Source organism: Psittacula echo (genome assembly GCF_963264785.1).
Source record: "Psittacula echo genome assembly, chromosome: 5".
NCBI lineage: Eukaryota > Metazoa > Chordata > Aves > Psittaciformes > Psittacidae > Psittacula > Psittacula echo.
Genome location: NC_137739.1, coordinates 23457116 through 23475343, shown reverse-complemented (window position 1 = coordinate 23475343; position 18228 = coordinate 23457116). Strand labels below are relative to the sequence as shown.

The 18228-nt window shown below is 39.7% G+C and overlaps 1 protein-coding gene across 1 annotated transcript in view; it reads right to left on the bottom strand.

The window, feature by feature from the left end:
- GAS2 (growth arrest specific 2) overlaps positions 1-18228 on the bottom strand; it is a gene marked incomplete at its 3' end in the record, with an annotated part of 82896 nt that overhangs the window by 57265 nt on the left and 7403 nt on the right. Inside the window, exon 2 of the mRNA XM_080619491.1 lies at positions 16681-16805. Coding sequence (XP_080475617.1) covers positions 16681-16805 — 125 coding nt within the window. The remainder of the gene's footprint in view (positions 1-16680; positions 16806-18228) is intronic.

The following is an 18228-nucleotide window of genomic DNA, read 5'->3' as shown; positions in this document are numbered from 1 at the left end:
AATTGTAACCCCAGCACAGGTGGTGGCAGCCCTCACTGGCAATGGAGCAGTCCCACAGCACCCAAGTCAGGCACTGCTGGTGGCATAACAGCTTTAGCCAGCTGCCCTGTGACAAAATAAGGTGGTAAGTCAGGTTCTAGTGTCACAGAATCACAGAATGGTCTGGGTTCCAACCCGTCTGAGTTCCAACTCCCTGCCATGGGCAGGGACACCTTCCACTAGACCAGGTTATTCCCCATCCAACCTGGTCTTGAACACTGTTAGGAATGTTTGATCAATAAACAGAACACAAGGCCAGAGGCAAGGCTACAGCAGAAGCTGAGGCTTCAGCCACAAAGCCCAGCCAGCTAAAAGGAAGGCTGGAGATGGTCTGTCCACAGCTTAGCTTGGGCAAAAAGTGGGGGTAAGGACAAAGGTAGCTCCTGGGCTACAGGTATACAGGGCAGGCTGAGGTACCAGGTGAGGCTGGTCATCACTGTTAGGGTCCCCTCAGGTCCTAACAGCAAGTATTCTGTGTTTCGTAGTGTTTCATTGGACTCAATCCATTCAGAAATACATAGCTAGTTTATAATTGACTGTCTTGTCAATAAATTCAAAGAGGTGCCATTTCATAGTACTGTATCTTAAATATATAAAACATCCACTGTATATACAACATGCTGCTTCACATTCCCACAGAATGAAACTACCAGCAGCTATAAACTGGTTTAATACTATTAAAATCAAACCTAATGAAACTCTTTTCCCATTAATACTTGAGTATTTGAAGTAATACATTGTCAGACCAGTCCTGGAAACCAGGAGTTGCTCCTTGGCAGAGATGTCCTCAGCACTACAAAACCAGCTAGAAGCAAGGAGATAGCGGGGAGAAACTGCTCTGCTTTTCTTTTAAGGGGCTGTTGGGAAGGCTTTGCAATGGCTGGCAGGAACACAGAAAACTAATTTTCTGCTGGGTCACTGCTGCTCGCCAGTACTAACACATGAATAAATCTGGTTCTAAATATTTTATGCTTTCTGATTTAGGTAGATCATACTGACTGACTATGGAAATGCTTTCAAAAAAAGCAACTCAGAACAGAGTGTTTATGTGTATATATGAAATCTATACAGATTTCATCCATATATGAAAATATAGATGAAATCTATATAGATTATATAGAAATATATATATTTCAATTTCATTGAAATCTATATAGATTTCATTATATACACATAAATATTTCATATACAGATTTCATTATAGAGGGTTTATGTGTATATATGAAATATATATATTCATATGATTCATACAAATCATATGAGATCTGTGCAGTTAGAGTCAACAAATAAACCATTGCAAACTATCCATAAATTACACTTCTACAGCTTGACAACTATGATAGACTTTTAAACACATCAGGCAACTTAGCTTCACCATGAAGCTCAGACAACTGAAAAACTGTCTGATTAATGGGTGCCCTAAACAACTCAGAAGTGAAACTCCCAATATAAAAATGAGACTTGTCCTGGACTACAGAAGGAAAAAAGCTTACATTATTTAAGGAAAAGAAAAAAATAAAAGCTCTAAGTCATTTTATAAAACAAATACTACACAGATAAATATCACTGGCCTCACATGATCTCACTAAAATATAGGATACTACATTTCATCGCATTTCCCACAATATTAGGGTCTTGCTGAAGAGAACAGCAAAGAAACCTCCTCTTCTATATTCAACAACAGCACAATCAGGTTCATCACAAAAATCATAGGGAAACACTTGTATTTTCTGATCACCTAATAAATTTCCCTCCCACCTTTTAAACAGAAGTTTACTTTTTTAATATTTCCAAAACTGTCAAGGTAACGTTCAATCTATAACACATGAAAGCTCTTACTTAAAGGCGTCACAGGCAAATATTTTTTACTGATTTGTATAAATGGCCTGACTATCTCACAAGTACTTTCTAACAGATCATTCTGAAGTAATTAGGTTTCCATATGGCAAAAGTGACTTTTGTTGACATAGTATAATATAACAGCAGTTGCTTTGAAACAGCAGTGTCCGCAATTACTCCTATCAAACAGCATGAAAACAATTCCCCAGTCACACTCCTTTTACAATCTTGTCTTGTTGATGTGTGTGCATGTGGTTTAATGCAGGATGTGAAAGTATGAGTGAAACATATGATGCTATCCTGGAAAAATGCTGTCAGGTTCACATCGAAACACAAAAGGTACTCTCTTACACCCATGCTCTGAAATCACATGGAAAAAATGTAATTTTTGTACCATTTTTCCAAAATGAGGGACAACAAACACGTTAAAGTCCCCATTTTTTACAGCAGACTTGAGCCACATTTTGAAGATTATTAATCATACTTCCCTCTTTGAATAGATGATATTAGGAAGCAGCTCTTCCCTGTGAGGGTGGTGAGGCCCTGGCACAGGTTGCCCAGGTAAGCTGTGGCTGCCCCATCCCTGGCAGTGTTCAAGGGCCGGTGGGATGGGGCTTGAAGCAACCTGGTCTAGTGGAAGGTGTTCCTGCCCATGGCAGGGGGTTGCAACCAGATGAGCTTTAAGGTCCCTCCAACCCAAACCAGCCTGGGATTCTGTAACTCCACAAATTTTTGAATAGTCACTTCCACTTGAATTAAATGAAAATGACTGGCAATGTTGCTTGTCATGTAAGAGGGTTACAGTTAGGTAGGTACTCATAGGTTTGACAGGGTTTAGTGGCGGACTTGGCAGTCCTGGGTAACAGTTGGACTTGATGATCTTAAAGATCTTTTCCAGCCTATTTGATTCTCTGATAGAAAAAATTTGCTTTCATCACCTGATGTCCTACATTGACCAAAATGGGGGTAGAAATTACTCTATGGAGACTGCAGCACCTGACTGCAGTGCTGTCTCTCATGTGGCTATTTAGTGCCATGTGAGCACAAATTCATACTGAAATGTGAGTATATTGGCTAGAAAAACATGTATCTGGTTCAGAACTTTTTACAGTTTTGCCTTTACTACTTGCCTTTTGCTACTGACCTCAGAGCTACTCTTTTTCTTCCTCAATTATTCCCTTATTTTGCTCAGGTATTTTTAGAAAAGCCCTTTTCCTCCTTATAAAATTAGCTCATTAGGATAGGGAATACCAAAGAAGTTCTGCCACAATCTTCTCTATAATTGATTTTTTTCTCCCTGTCTTTTATTAATTTGTTAAACCAAAGAGAACTGAAGCTCATTGCTACCAGAAGTTACTCTTATGGAGCTGCTGCAATTCACCTCACCACAAAGTGACAACACAGTCAACTTAGTTGCTATTTCTAATTCTTCAGGAACTCAAACCTAAAAGTTTCAGATGCTATTTATAAATCACAGAAGTAGTGGCTCAGGCACTCATTCCAGCAAAGGAAAATTAGGCTTACCTTAGCCTGCTTTGCAGTGCCAAAACTCATATTTAGTCAATAGCCATAAAGTATAGACAAGTATGCATCAGACATTAAATAAATGAAACTATTAATACCCACAAGGTAAAATAACTGCTCCTGGGCAAGGTGGGCCCAGTTTTGTTCTCTCCCTACCCCATTTACTATGGGAGAGAATGCTTTCCAAATAGAAAAACTGGAGCAACAACCAAAAGAATCTGCTAATTGAATATTCAAAATGGATAGAAGGAACTCTGCATATGGAAATACATGCACAGAATTTACAATTAACCATTTCCCACTGAAAAAAAAAAAAAAAAAAAACTAAGAAAAAAAAAACACTGTGCCCCCCCCCCCAACCCTCCCAAAGCTTCAATAAAAGTTAAAATCCAGGAAAACTTTCAAAACAAAAACTCAACATAGAAGTTTTGAAGGCTTAGGAATCATCAATCAAAATTGCCAAGCTTTTCAACAGACACAGAACCAGGCACAGCTTCCAGATGAGTGAAAAATGACATGGCACTTGCAACAAATAAAGCATCCCTAGGCAATTCATTTAACAACTGGTGAAACATTTTCATTCAGTGAAATACAGTCATATTAAGTACTGTAGAGAGAGACCATTAAATGGAATAGCAGGTTGGATTTCAAGTTTAAAAATCACCTGTTGGTTAGATTTTTACCCTATATAATCACTGCAGAGATCATCAAAAGCCAAAAGTCACTCTATCAATTTCCCAGGTTCTAAGAAAGCATTTGTGATCTCTTTGGAATACCTAACAGATTTATGACATGCAAATAAAAATAATTAATATCATCAAGGCTTTATATCAACATATAAACTACAATGTTAAACTAAATGCAGAACCAAGTTAATGGTTTAACCATGCAGTTAGTGTCAAAGTAGAATGCGTCTCCCGCTTCTTCCACACAGAATTAGTTTTATTCTCTATCTATGCTTCCTCTTGGGAATATAACGCTAATTTAACAACAATATAGTTTTTAAAGTCAAGATTTGATTCATGGCTTTGTTCTTCTAAGTGCTCTACTAGTCACACAGAATAGTGAACACACTGGTTATCATCCTGAAAAAGATGGGGTTAATAAACAGTTATGAAAAATTAATGTAACTGAAACACTACAACTCCTGCTTCTAGTAGTGTTAGAAAACCGAGGAATACAAGAGATGATTCAATTCACATACAATGCACCAGACAACTAGGAGACCCAGAAGTAAATCATGTCAAAACTTGGCAAGGCTTCATTCACCAGCTTAGGCACATTTGATTATTTGACTAATAAGTAATTTAAATGCAGTCAAGGGACATGTCCATTTCAACATATGGAGACAGAAATCACAAAGTCTGCCAGAATCAGGTGGACACTGAAGAGAGACTGGCTGCTGGGCAGCTGGATAACAGAGACCAACAGCCAGGAATCTTCCATTGGAAAGCAAGTGAGGCACAACTAATCATAGAATATCAGGTTGGAAGGCACCTCAATGATGATCTGGTCCAACCTTTCTTTCCAAAACATGACCTACACTAGATGTCCTAACAGCCTGTCTAGCCAAATCTTTAAAGTATCCAACATTAGGGAGTCCACCACTTGCCTAAGGAGATTATTCCAACAGCCGACTGTAAGAGAAGCTGACAACCAAGAGCCCATTTAAAGAAGTGTCCGACTCTGTTCCTGCCCACTCAGTTTGTGTAACTGAGGATGGAATTAAGTCACTGCAGTCCAAAATCTTGGGAAGGCCTTAATTTAACTTTCAAAACTTTGAGACATCTAACTCTCTAACACAGCTATGCCTACTAAGTCATGGCAAAGACCTCTTGGCCCGGCTACTGAAAACAAATGCAACAGGCAAAGCCTGGGATTCAGTAGTTCATTCCCATGCAATAAATGCTTTGTCCTTAGACCTCTAGTTTTCAGTTTATGTTATGATAAGGATTGATAAAATTGTCATTTCATAACAGGTTCTTAGGTAAATTCCATTAGAACACAATAGGGCAAATCTCACAGCTGCTCTTCCAGAGGACAATTACATCTTATTTTTTGATACGTGATTGTGAGCTTTTCCCCACCACAGCCACAGAAGCCAGAGCTGAATCAACGTAGGGTTAGTTGAAGAAGTTGAAGAAGCCTCGTTTCTGCTTTTCCCTCATTTATATTGTAATTTAATGAGAAAACCAGGAGGATTGCATTTCACTAAGTTGTTTGTGGCTATCTCACTGTCACACAGCATGACCTGTGAATGAACATGGCAACTACATGAATTAAGTAGAATTTTTTCCATGAGATATAAACTATTCAAATCTGAGTGGATTTTCATAGGACACATTTCAAAAAGCATCTATTTAACCAACAATCATCTTATCAAACATCACATTCTTGAAGGGGACATGATTCTCTCAAAACAAATATGAAAAATATTAAACATTGCCAAACCCAACTCATTTTAGTCTCAAACTTCAAAATCACTTTTTCCCCTTAGTCATTTCAGAAGAACGCAAGCTGAGGACAACACTTATGTCTGAATAGCTGAAGTCCATCAAAACACATTATAGGTTCTAAAATTTCATATTGAAAGATGTTTCTGTACTTTCACTTACAGTGAAGTGTAATAAAGTTCAAATAACCAACATATTTCTCTCAGCTATGGCATTAAAGTGGATAAGCTTCCCCTGGCGGCCTGACTAACAAATGTAAGAAGCCATTCACGTTCTTTGATGTCATAATTCTAAATGCTGGGTACACTGCTGTACTACAGTCATGCCTCTTTTCCTCCTGTTCTTCTCTCAATGATCAACCTCACACTTTGTGACCTTTCTGAAGCCTGAGGTTCCCAGCCCTTCCTGCAACTTAAGATCCAAACTCTGCTTTACACCAAGTCAATTGCCAAGGAAAACTGTGATAAAGATTCATGCAGTCTAAAGCAAGTCAGATTTTTTCAGATGCTTTATCTGTTTGCTTTTTGGATTTGCAGGTGTTTAACGAAGATGTGATCTTCATGAAGACATTGAAAACATTCAGCAGAAAACATTCACACGTAGCTCACTGCTGGTAAGTCTGATTCTCCAAAGCCATGTATGTTCTTTCTTAGGAACTTCTTCTTTTCCTTTATGATAAAGAATCTAATTTTCTGTGAGTTTGCCAATTAGAAACCACAAGGAAACTGCTAGAGCCCTGAGAATTCTAAACTGGTGTAGAGTTTTAAATTGTCTGTGATTGGAAAAACATGTTGGAATGTTAATCTGTACAGCCAAATTTCCAAACCAGCCTTAAATCAGCCTCTAAAGTTGTGAACAAAGCTTTACTGTATACTTGAAGCATTTGGGGCCAATTTACATATACAAGCCCAAATGGGAATAAATGCTTATTTAAATAAACAGATTAGACATAATTATGATAGCTATAAATTTGTGTCTATGCCTCCAAGTGACTTCTGTTTTCTCCAGCTGCATTGTAGTCATTGCTTATGGCTGTATATTCACTGTTCCCATTGTTTTAGAAAATTCTTCTCATTATCTTAAGTTCAAGACTCGTTGGTAAACGGACTACATTCTGTAGTTCTTGCTTATTCATTATTCCCTAGGAACTACTAAAACTAAGTTTGACCTAAGAATTCCACAATTAAGCTGAAGATAGTTGGTCTAAATTATATTTTCTCAAGCTTTTAAAAATATATGCTAATTTCCATTCAACCTTTCTGTTTCCTTTCTTACCTTTCTGTTCCAGACTACTCCTAATAGTCAAAATAAAAAGCCCCATAGAAAGCTACCTCTCCCACCATTCCCCCCCATGCCATAACCACAGGTCCTGTGTCCAGCTCTGGGGGTAACAACACAAGAGGGACGTGGAGCTTTTGGAGTGACTCCAGAAGAGGCCATGGAGATACTGCGAGGGCTGGAGCAGCTCTGCTCTGGAGACAGGCTGAGAGAGCTGGACTTGTTCAGCCTGGAGAAGAGAAGGCTCCAGGGAGACCTTAGAGTAGCTTCCAGTGCCTAAAGGGGCTGACAAGAAACCTGGAGAGGGGCTTTGAACAAGGGTCTGTACAGACAGGACAAGGGGGAATGGCTTTAACCTGACAGAGCGGAGACTGAGATGGATCTCAGGATAGTAAGGCACTGGCACAGGTTGCCCAGAGAAGCTGTGGCTGCCCCATCCCTGGCAGCTTTCAAGGCCAGGTTGGATGGGGCTTGGAGCAACCTGCTCTAGCGGAAGGTGTCTCTGCCCATGGCAGGGGGTTGCAACTGGATGAGCTCTAAGGTCCCTTCCAACCCAAACCAACCTGTGATTTTATGACCTAAACCAAGCATTTTTAGTTTGCTTTAAAGATTTAACAAAATAAATAATAGGAATGTTATAATGCATTTCATGTAAGAGAAAAATCCAGCAAATCTCAAAATGGCTGTTTATGTATTTCTCTCAGAAAATATGGTATCTCTATTTGCAATGTCTAGACTGAAGTAATGGTAAAATTGTCATGAAAACTTGCAGGTTTAATAAAAATTTTATTAAGTGTCCAAGTCTTAGTATTCCATACAAAACCAATGTTAATTAAATCTCTGACAGAAACTTGAGATGTCTTCTATTTAAAATGATATTATGAGAAATCAAAGTTTGGTTCTCTCTTAACCTGATCTCCAGTCTGAGTCATTATTATATTTTCCGAAGCAGAAGCTAACAAGAATTAACTGCTTCAAAAGTGTTGCTTTTTCCATAACAATTACCTTAAGATGTAAATTCTGATTATTTCTGCTATGTCAAGTAGAAACGGAGGGAGGGTATGCAAGAGAATCCCTGCCTCAGGTTCACTGATGACAGCAAGGCCAGTTCACACAAATTAATTGTGCACCATCCAAACAAGGGAACAACCCATGCTTCCCATAGGACAAAGAGTATCAGCAGGAAGAACAATCTGGAGAGACATGAGTCTCAGTGCTTTCTGCAGGACTATGCAGCTTTGCCTCCAGCACAGTGCAAGGCTTGAAGTGTACTAAAAGCTTCTAAGAATTTCTTCAATGTATTCACCTGGCAGGTGCCAAGTAGACCACCACATAATAGTCCCAATTTTCAGAAATCTCATTTTATGCATTGGGGGAGCACAAAACTCCATCCTACCATGCAATCCTCCTGTAAGCAGAAAAGCTTTAGCTGTAAGAATTATTTGCTGAGGCATACCGGGTTTGTCCACATGACCTGTTACAGGCAAATCTTACAATATCTGCAAGAAATCTGGTAGCAATCCAGTTGAACATGAGCTCAGCAAGCTATTGACATGTCTGAGAAAGGTACAAGGAATTCTCTAACAAACAGCTTTATTCTTGTGGAAATGATTTCTTCCAGATGGATTAGCACTTAAGAGTCATTTTGCAAGGTGATTCTTTTCCTTTCATATCCACATCAGTCTGCCACTATAAAGATTAATGCACCAAAAGACAATGCTGTACTTTCATTTTTTTTCCCTCCTAAGGAACTGAGGGCCATATCCATATTGTATATGATTAGAAATTGGCTCCATTGGCTTCTCCTCCAAAACAAAAGTCTCCAGAAAGGACAAGTCTGCAGACAAGCAAATTGCTGCCCCAGACCACAAAGAATCTGTTCGTAGCCTAACCACATTCATCCAATTCTGAGCTGGAAACTCAGTTTGTAACTTACAGAGAGCACCTGCACAGGGCTCTGCTATAGCTGAGGATTCTTTACCTTGGACAGACAGGCTCAAGGTGCCAAGCTTACAGAATATTGTATTTGCTGGGAATCCATCTGTCCTGGATGAATCCATACCTACAAGACACATGTAACCTTGAGAAACTGAAATCTACAGTAAAAATAAAACCATCATGTTGATTAGATCAGACTTTCAGCTTGGCCATCCATGGTCTAAGAGCAAGATCCACATATCTCAAAGGCAAATACTTCAAAGCAGACAAAATATAGAAGAGAAAATTTATTCTTAGCCCTTTCCATCTGAACTTGAGTTACACCTCCAGGCATGAAAATTCATATCTTTTTCAAATTTAAAAAACATTTAAGTAATTCTCTCTACTGTACCTATGGATGGTCTAATAGCAATCACACATACCCGATTCTGTTTAGGAATGTTAATCATTTTCTTAATTGAGAATACTTTGATGCAGTAAATAATCAAAAAGTATTACTATATTTCAGAAAGACCAAGTAAAAGGAAATTATAAACTTCCTAATTTTCATTGCACAGCACCTCAATCATTTGTCAAGAGGAAGACTTTCTTAGGGCAGGACCTTTTCTACTTGAAGAAAAAGAAAGTTCTGTGGTTTTGCCTATTTTTTTGCATTTTACTATCCTGAATAATTTCAACGTACATCCACTTTCTGACAACTCCATTAAGTGAAGCTCAAAGAGCTTCAGTGTTGATTTTGTTAACTGTAATATTTACCCCAACAGCTTTTTACTAGCCTCCTCATTTTTAAGAGCTCAAAAATACTGTGGTCTTTACTACTTTATTCAGGTTTAGCTAGATCTTAAACCAGCTCCTGAATTCTGCCAAGCACAGCCTGCCTGCTGCCCACCAGCCATGCTAGCTGCCTTGGGAAAGTATTAAATATTTCCCTAGTTCTCTTCCTGGTTTGATATTAATCAATTTAGGAGAAATTCTATGATTCTATGAAAGTACACTAACACCATGTTATATATATTATACCTTCTATCATTTATGTGTATGGTCTTCAGCAAACCAAAATAACAATTTAACATTACAGTATCTGTATAAGTGGCTCTCTTTGTCCAAGACCCGAATGGATCCTACCAGATTACTTACAAATGAGGGTTAGAGTATCATGTTCATTTGTCACTTTACCTATGTGATAATGTATCATAATGAAGATTCATGAGATTTTCTAAAACAAAACTGCCTCATCTCTAAAGTGCTGCCAAACACTCAGCTTGCTTTGATGATGCATGTCTTGGAGATTCAGAGGCACTTGTTACTCCTTGTGAATCTCCAGGATTCTGCTAACTTCTCCATTCACATCATTGATGGAAAAGACAGAACAAGCATAAATATACCTTTTGTTCTTAAAAATTGTTAGAGCAATCCCAGAGCTGTTACTCCATCCTGACTCTCACTGGTTTGGAGATTACTCAAATCCTAACCCATTGGTCCAGATTCTCTTCTTTAGGAAGGCCAGCTTCCCTACATTTGCTTATGGCCCCATAGCAGAGGGGACACAATGCTCTTTGAAGCAGCAGATTCACAAATGAAGGTCCGTCTCTTACTCGCATTTAGAGAACCATGAGTGTTCATGTTTCTTGTAAACAAGTGGAGTCAAATATCAATTTATTTTCCAAATAGGAACTACCTGATACTAATCACAGCTCACCAAATGGGACAGCAATGGTGTAGTCAAAGTGCTCAAAGTAGTTAATAGAATTCACAAGTCAAGACACAAGTCCTTCACCATCTACTTCCACAGATAGATATGACTGTCCTTAGAAGCACAAATATCTTGAAATTTAAAACAAACCATGAGCTTTCAGTTGTGAAACTGCTGAATTGTTTCACCCCTGAGATGCAGGTTCAATATTAAAGTTAATTAAGGGCAAAAACCCTTTCATCACAAACAACAGTTTAGATCCCTTAATTCTAACTCTCAATACGCATAACATGACTTTGAAAGTGCACTCACAAGGCCAAAAAATCTCACCTTAGGCAAAGCTGCGTGATAGGCACATGAAAAACAAGGAGGTGGTTGGTGACAGCCAGCATGGCTTCACTAAGGGGAAATCCTGCCTGACCAATTTGGTGGCCTTCTAGGATGGGGCTATGGAACTGATGGACAGGGGCAGAGCAGTTGACGTCATCTACCTGGATTTGTGCAAAGCGTTTGACACTGTCCCACACCACATCCTTGTCTCTGAATTGGAGAGACATCAATTTGATGGGTGGACCACTCGGTGGATAAAGAACTGGCTGGATGGCCGCATGCAAAGAGTTGTGGTCAATGGCTCGATGTCTGGCTGGAGACTGGTAACGAGTGGTGTCCCTCAGGGATCGGTGTTGGGACCGGTCTTGTTCAACATCTTTGTCGGTGACATGGACAGTGGGATTGAGTGAGCTCTCAGCAAGTTTGCCGATGACACCAAGCTGTGTGGTTCAGTTGATACGCCGGAGGGAAGGGATGCCATCCAGAGGGACCTCAACACGCTTGTGAGGTGGGCTGATGCCAACCTTATGAAGTTTAACCATGTCAAGTGCAAGGCCCTACACCTGGGTCAGAGCAATCCCAGGCACAGCTACAGGTTGGGCAAAGAAGAGATGCAGAGCAGCCCTGAGGAGAAGGACTTGGGGGTGCTGGTCGATGAGAAAATGAACACGAACCAGCTTCAGTGTGCGCTCGCAGCCCAGAAAGCCAACCGTATCCTGGGCTGCATCAAAAGGAGCGTGACCAGCAGGTCAAAGGAGGTGATCCTGCCCCTCTACTCTGCTCTTGTGAGACCTCACTTGGAGTATTGTGTGCAGTTCTGGTGTCCTCAACATAAAAAGGACATGGAACTGTTGGAACAAGTCCAGAGGAGGGCCACGAGGATGATCAGGGGACTGGAGCACCTCCCGTATGAAGATAGGCTGAGAAAGTTGGGGCTGTTCAGCCTGGAGAAGAGAAGGCTGCGTGGAGACCTCAGAGCAGCCTTCCAGTATCTGAAGGGGGCCTATAAGGATGCTGGGGAGGGACTATTTATTAGGGACTGTAGTGACAGGACAAGGGGTAATGGGTTCAAACTTAAACAGGGGAAGTTTAGATTGGATCTAAGGAAGAAATTCTTTACTGAGAGGCTGGTGAGGCACTGGAATGGGTTGCCCAGGGAGGTTGTGAATGCTCCATCCTTGGCGGTGTTCAAGGCCAGGTTGGATGAGGCCTTGGGTGACACGGTTTAGTGTGGGGTGTCCCTGCCCATGGCAGAGGGGTTGGAACTAGATGATCTTAAGGTCCTTTCCAACCCTAACTATTCTATGATTCTATGACTCTGAGAAGCCAACGCTGTGACAGTGATCTACACCAACCAAGTACCAGTACAGTTCCCAGGAGCAAGTGAAAGCTTTGGATATGGAATAACTATAAAGTACACTTCAGATACTAGGACTTGGGGTAAGATGTGGGCAGAACCTCTCAAGGTTAGGAAATACCTGAATGTTGTGAGGAGAAATGGATGCTTCACAGTTACTTTCAGTGGAAGTGCATGTGCACATCCAAGAGCAAAATTCGCCCTCTGCTTTCCACACAACAGCTTTGCCTCACTGCACATTCAATTTAACCTTATTAAACCAGATCCCACTGAAATAATAAAATTAAATGCATATTTGAATGAAACATCCTAGGACTTATCAAATATTTGCATCTGGATTTCCTTTGTACTTCTATTTTTTTATAGGCCAAATCTAACCTAGATCCCAGCTTCTTGAAGATGAGATTGGAATAATGAATTGGAATCTCAAATTCAAAGTATTTCTAAAAGACATTTGAGTTGAGATTTAGCTGATTAACCTCTCAAAATGCAGAGAGAGGATGATTCATCCTCAACCTGTTTGCCAGGTTGCATTCATTTGCCATGAAAACACTGAAAAGTGTAATGTTCATAAAAGTATCTGCAGCTTCAAGGATGGTGGGCATACTACTATGCTCTATTAAAATGGTGATAACTATTAAGAAAAATTATTTATGTTTATTTTAAAAATCTTAATTCATGAGCTTACTAAACTAAGCCCGAGCAAATGGTGGGCTCTGTGCGTAGTGCATATGCCTTGATGCTCTGAATTTGTTTGTACAGCTGTGAAACTCTCAAATTAACTATCTGTCAGGAAAATTAAAATACTGTCTGGAGAGCACAGAGATGAGATCCAAGCCAATGGGAGAAAGTTACAAAATACCATCCTGTGACATGAACCACTTTTATGGAATAACTCCTGCTATGATAATAAGTCTGTAGTTTCCAGATAGTAGACCATTAGCAGCAGCAGCACACGTAGTTCTAACAACTTAGTATCACACAAATCTTGAGCATTTATTAAGACTGATATCTCTCATCCCCTTGTCATTTTATAAATGTACATGACTATATCTATTTGTGACCATAAAACCTCCAGAAAGGGGAAAAAATTACTTCTTTACAAATATGTCATAGAGTTACACCAGTCTAATACTGCCCTCCCTGTCTAAAATTTCCATTTCAAACTCAAGCTTTGTCTGTCTGAAACAATGGATCAGATACAACGTTTTCACAATCATATGGTTTTGCTGCTTTAACAATGAAGATTATAGTCATCTTGGATTTGCAGAAGAACCTCGTGCATAAGATCCTTTGAAATGAACAGTTATTAAATACTTCATACTTATAAACTGAAATGCTTTTAATAACTTCTTACTGAATGATTAACAAATCAAAGACCACAAGATTAGGGAGGCAGGTTGGTGCAGGACATATCCAGGCCATCTGTGATAATACTCAAAAGCGCCTACTATGGTATTAAGCTTATAATGCCAATGAGGAGAGATGATGCAAGTGGCACCAGAGGCTGCCAAACCCCAGTGCTCTCAATCACATATTACTCCCTCTGGATAACAGATTCCAAAGCCCAATGAGAGTCAGGTACTATTTTTAACCGCAGGGATTGCTAACATCCTAAAGAGGCATCTTTAGACAGAAATGAAAAGTACATACTTAATTTAGAATAACTTCTTTGAAATTTGACCCTTGTGAAAGGACAGATTTGCCACTATCCACCTGCACAACCACCAAGGGATTTACTCTCAAGAAGCAATAATGCACAGAACATAAGAGTGACCCTATGAGGCCAACTAAAGGTTCACCTAACCCAGCTGCAGACTGGCCATAAGTATCTAGCTAAGAACTTAGACCATAGCAAACATGTTACACCTTTCAGTACTTTCTCAAGCTCCAACTATTTTAAGCTAGAGACCTCCTCACCTAGATGAGGTTCCTGTGTGTTCAGCCTTTCAAGAGATCTCTCTTCCACTGCCTTACTCACTGTGTTCTTGAACCCAGGTACATTTTAACACTCATTGGAAAGATATTTCCAACCAGTTCATAAATCAGCTTGGTTTCTACCAGCTTCTTCCTTCCAGATTTGGAAAACACAGTATTTTGGGAGGCACAACTTCTTTGGTTTATGCTTTTCTGATTTATTTCACACTCAAAAAAGTGTGATGCTGACCTAAGGGGTCCCTGAAAACTGAAGAAAGTTAAGTCCTTCCTAATAAGAAAGAGAATGATGAAGTCCTGTTCAGAAACAAACTGCAAAACCTATAGTGACTAGAAACACATTGCACAAGCAGTTAACCCAGAAGCAACAGGATTTAACCTCTGCCATTCTGTAGAGTATTGCAATATGAACTTAAGGAATTATGGCAAACATCAGTCAAGTGTACAGACAAGAGTCAGTGTAAGCAATATTAGTTTTTAATGTCTTTTTACATGTGTTGCTAGAGTGCTAAACTGGCCAGACAGCCCCCAAGAGCTCACAAGTAAATTCGTGATCAGTAGCACATATCAAGCAGAACAGAAGATATCACCTTCCAGTAAGACAAAACTAAACTCATCGGATTTTATGGAGCTTTGCCATCTAAGAAATAGATCACTTACAAGGAAAAACTTCACTTAGAAAAACAGACCAAATCTTCAAGCTTGCAGAGGGACTTCACAGGACTACAGCTTCCTCATTATCTATAGCCTTACCCTGTGTCGCTCACTCAGCTGCAACCTGGTGCCGCCTGCAAGCTGATCCTTCTGGCAGCCACTCATTTGCTATCAGTCTGCTTCTAACAAAATTCAAAGCTATATATGGGTAAAAAAGCACTTCATCCATTTTGATAGAGGTTGAATGACAGAGGTCAGCTTTTAGTCGGTTTTTGTCAATAATGGCACCTTCTGTTTGTTTGTTTGCTTGCTGAGGAGAAAAAACTCAAACCAAGAAGTAACATTTCTTTCTGCCTAGCTAGTTCCTAGGCTCAATTGAAGACTGCCATAAGTGCTTTCTCAGCTTGGGAACTATCATGACGCTCACAGGCCACCCCTTAGGTGAAGACAGGCTGGACCATATTACAAACAGGAACTCAAGTCATCCAATAATTCTACTAACCAAACTCTGATTATAATTTGAAATATGAAACATGAGTCCCAGCTGTCTTTTCCTCCTTTGCGGAGAAAGGCTTCCTTCCTTCTCCACTTTAGTTCTTATCTTTTTTCCCAGCTATCACTTCCTTTTTCTTCAGAAAAACAGAAAACCCAAGCAAGCGAAACACACCCCCTTACACTCCCCAATCCACAGAAGGTTAACAATGATTAAAGCCTATCTTAGTGCAGACGATTTCTTCTGCAACAACAATTACTAGCTTGAAACCAAGAAAAACAACTTAGACAGCTGTAGCTGACACAAGGCTGTGGGTTCTCAGAACTGCTGACAAAATTTATGCTGTGCCCTAATTTCTGCTGCAGAGTAGTTACGAAAACATCAAGAACAGAAGATGCAGTACGTGATTTCTGCTCTTGGGCTTTTTTCTACCTGTGTATTTGCCTGCTTTACCTTTCAAGGAAGATGTATCTGAATTGAACAAGTAAAATAAAAACACTTTCACAGTACATGCATTAACATGTCAATCACTTAAATTCTCCCAGGAAGAAACTTGTTGCACTCTTGAATTTCTCCCAGTAACACTGTTCTATGAAAATCATTGAAGTGAAAGGGTGATTGTGGTCAAGCAAGATGTTAACCTGATTTTTGCAAAGATCTTGGGTATCTTCTGAAGGGTCACACTTTCCACATCATCCCTGCAACTCTTGACTGAACACCTTCCAGTACACCAACATGAACTGTAAACTCCAGCCACCAGAACCAACTATAGAATTTTATTATTGGCCTCCTTTGAGCCGTTTATGGAGTAAGAAGTACCTCCCACAGCTACTTAATATTCCCCTTGCAAATATATACAAGGATCATATTTTCTCGATTAGCTACCACATCACACTGCTAGACCTCATTCTGTGTCTTCACACAAGTAATTTTTGGAGTACTTGCCTCTCATAGTTACTTTAATAAATACCCAAGAAGTATTAATTCCCTCAATTTGATATTATAATTTTTCTACACACAGCAATTACCTCCCTGCCCATTTGCAGAGCCTTCACAAATGAAATCACTCAACTGCACAAGAAATTTTAGTACCAAACAGATAGCTCAGATACTGATAACACATGCTAAAACATTTACCAACACTTACTTTGCCAGGCTTGTTTGCATCAAAGCTGTTTTCTTTAAATTTCTCCTGCAGGGTCTCAGCTAACCGACAAAGCAAGGCACCATTATCCAATTTCTCCAGAAAGGTTTCTGCTGTTATTTCTCTACCTGAACAGCAAAGAGAAAGTTAAGATGGCAGAAAGTGTGCAAAAGTATATCCGCATCTGTGTAAAAAGAGAAATCAGTGGAATTCTTGGCAGCAATTTGAAATATGCTTGAACTGAAAAACTTGCATTACTCTGAATATTTACTGAATAACCTCACTCCTATTTTACCAGTAGACATACAGCAAATTTCTCAGAAGTGACATCCTTTCTTTGGGAAGGTACATGCTATCTGAAAAGTAATTCTAGCACATCAGACTCTACAGATCTCATTTTACTTATGAAATTCCAGTGCTTTTAACATACTGCTTTAGATGAGGAAGTATAGTTCACACCAGTGTGCATGGATAGCTATAGCGGAAGAGTTGCTAACATGCAATAGCTTATTTTGTAAAAGAAGTACAGAACCCTAGAATGGTTTGTGTTGGAAGGGATCATAAAGATCATCTAGTTCCGACCCCCTGCCATGGGGAGGGACACTTTCAACTAGACCTACTTGCCACGCAAATTAAGATTTTTTCACCCAAAGAGCAAAGACAAAATAATTAGATTTCAACATATCTCAATTATCATCATGCTAGATGGCACTGTACTTCAGCTGCCACAGATGGCCTTCCCTGGCTACAGCAGACCAGATGACCTTCCATTACACGTAATTACCTCCTCCTGGTGGAAGTGATGACAGGAGTCCCACGATGTGATGTGCATTCTGAGCAGGCTGGACAATCCAGAGGAAATGGGAATCATTCACCACCCTAGACTAAACTTCTAGGATCTTAACGGCATTTCCATATAAAAATATTCCTTTCTGTTATTGCAGGTTTTCCATTTTCACATTTCTATTGGAAAATTTGCCTTCTCTTTGGACACTATTTAGACTACCAGCTGTATTTTTTCTGCCTCTTCTACTAATTTCAAGAGAGCATCAAGCACTAATTATTGACCTTCCTATGAGCACAGCTTTATTTTTGGTGATATTTATGTACGCCATTCAGGGACAGGAGTAACACTATCAACTCATTGAGGCTCTTAGTGACATGGTTTAGAGGTGGACTTGGCAGTACTGGTGTAATGCCTGGACTTGATGATCTTAAAGTTTTTTTTTCCACCTAGTAGATGCTATGATTTTTCATAGGCTGTTAGACAGCAACCATCAGTAATTCTATCTACCCTGCCAAAAAAAAAAAAAAAAAAAAGGAAAAAATTAAAAGTTTGAAAAACTGAGTGACTTAGATGATCTTTATGGCCTCTTCCAACTCAAACCATGCTATGACTGTAGTTCCTGATCCCATCCAGATCCACTCCTGCTGCTCCAAACTGACCTATTTCCGAGCAGGACAACAGGCCAAAGTCTGTCCACTGCTGGTCGGGTGTTTCTGCCACAGATTTTTAGCCACCAAGCAGCTGCCTGACTAAACCAGCAAAAT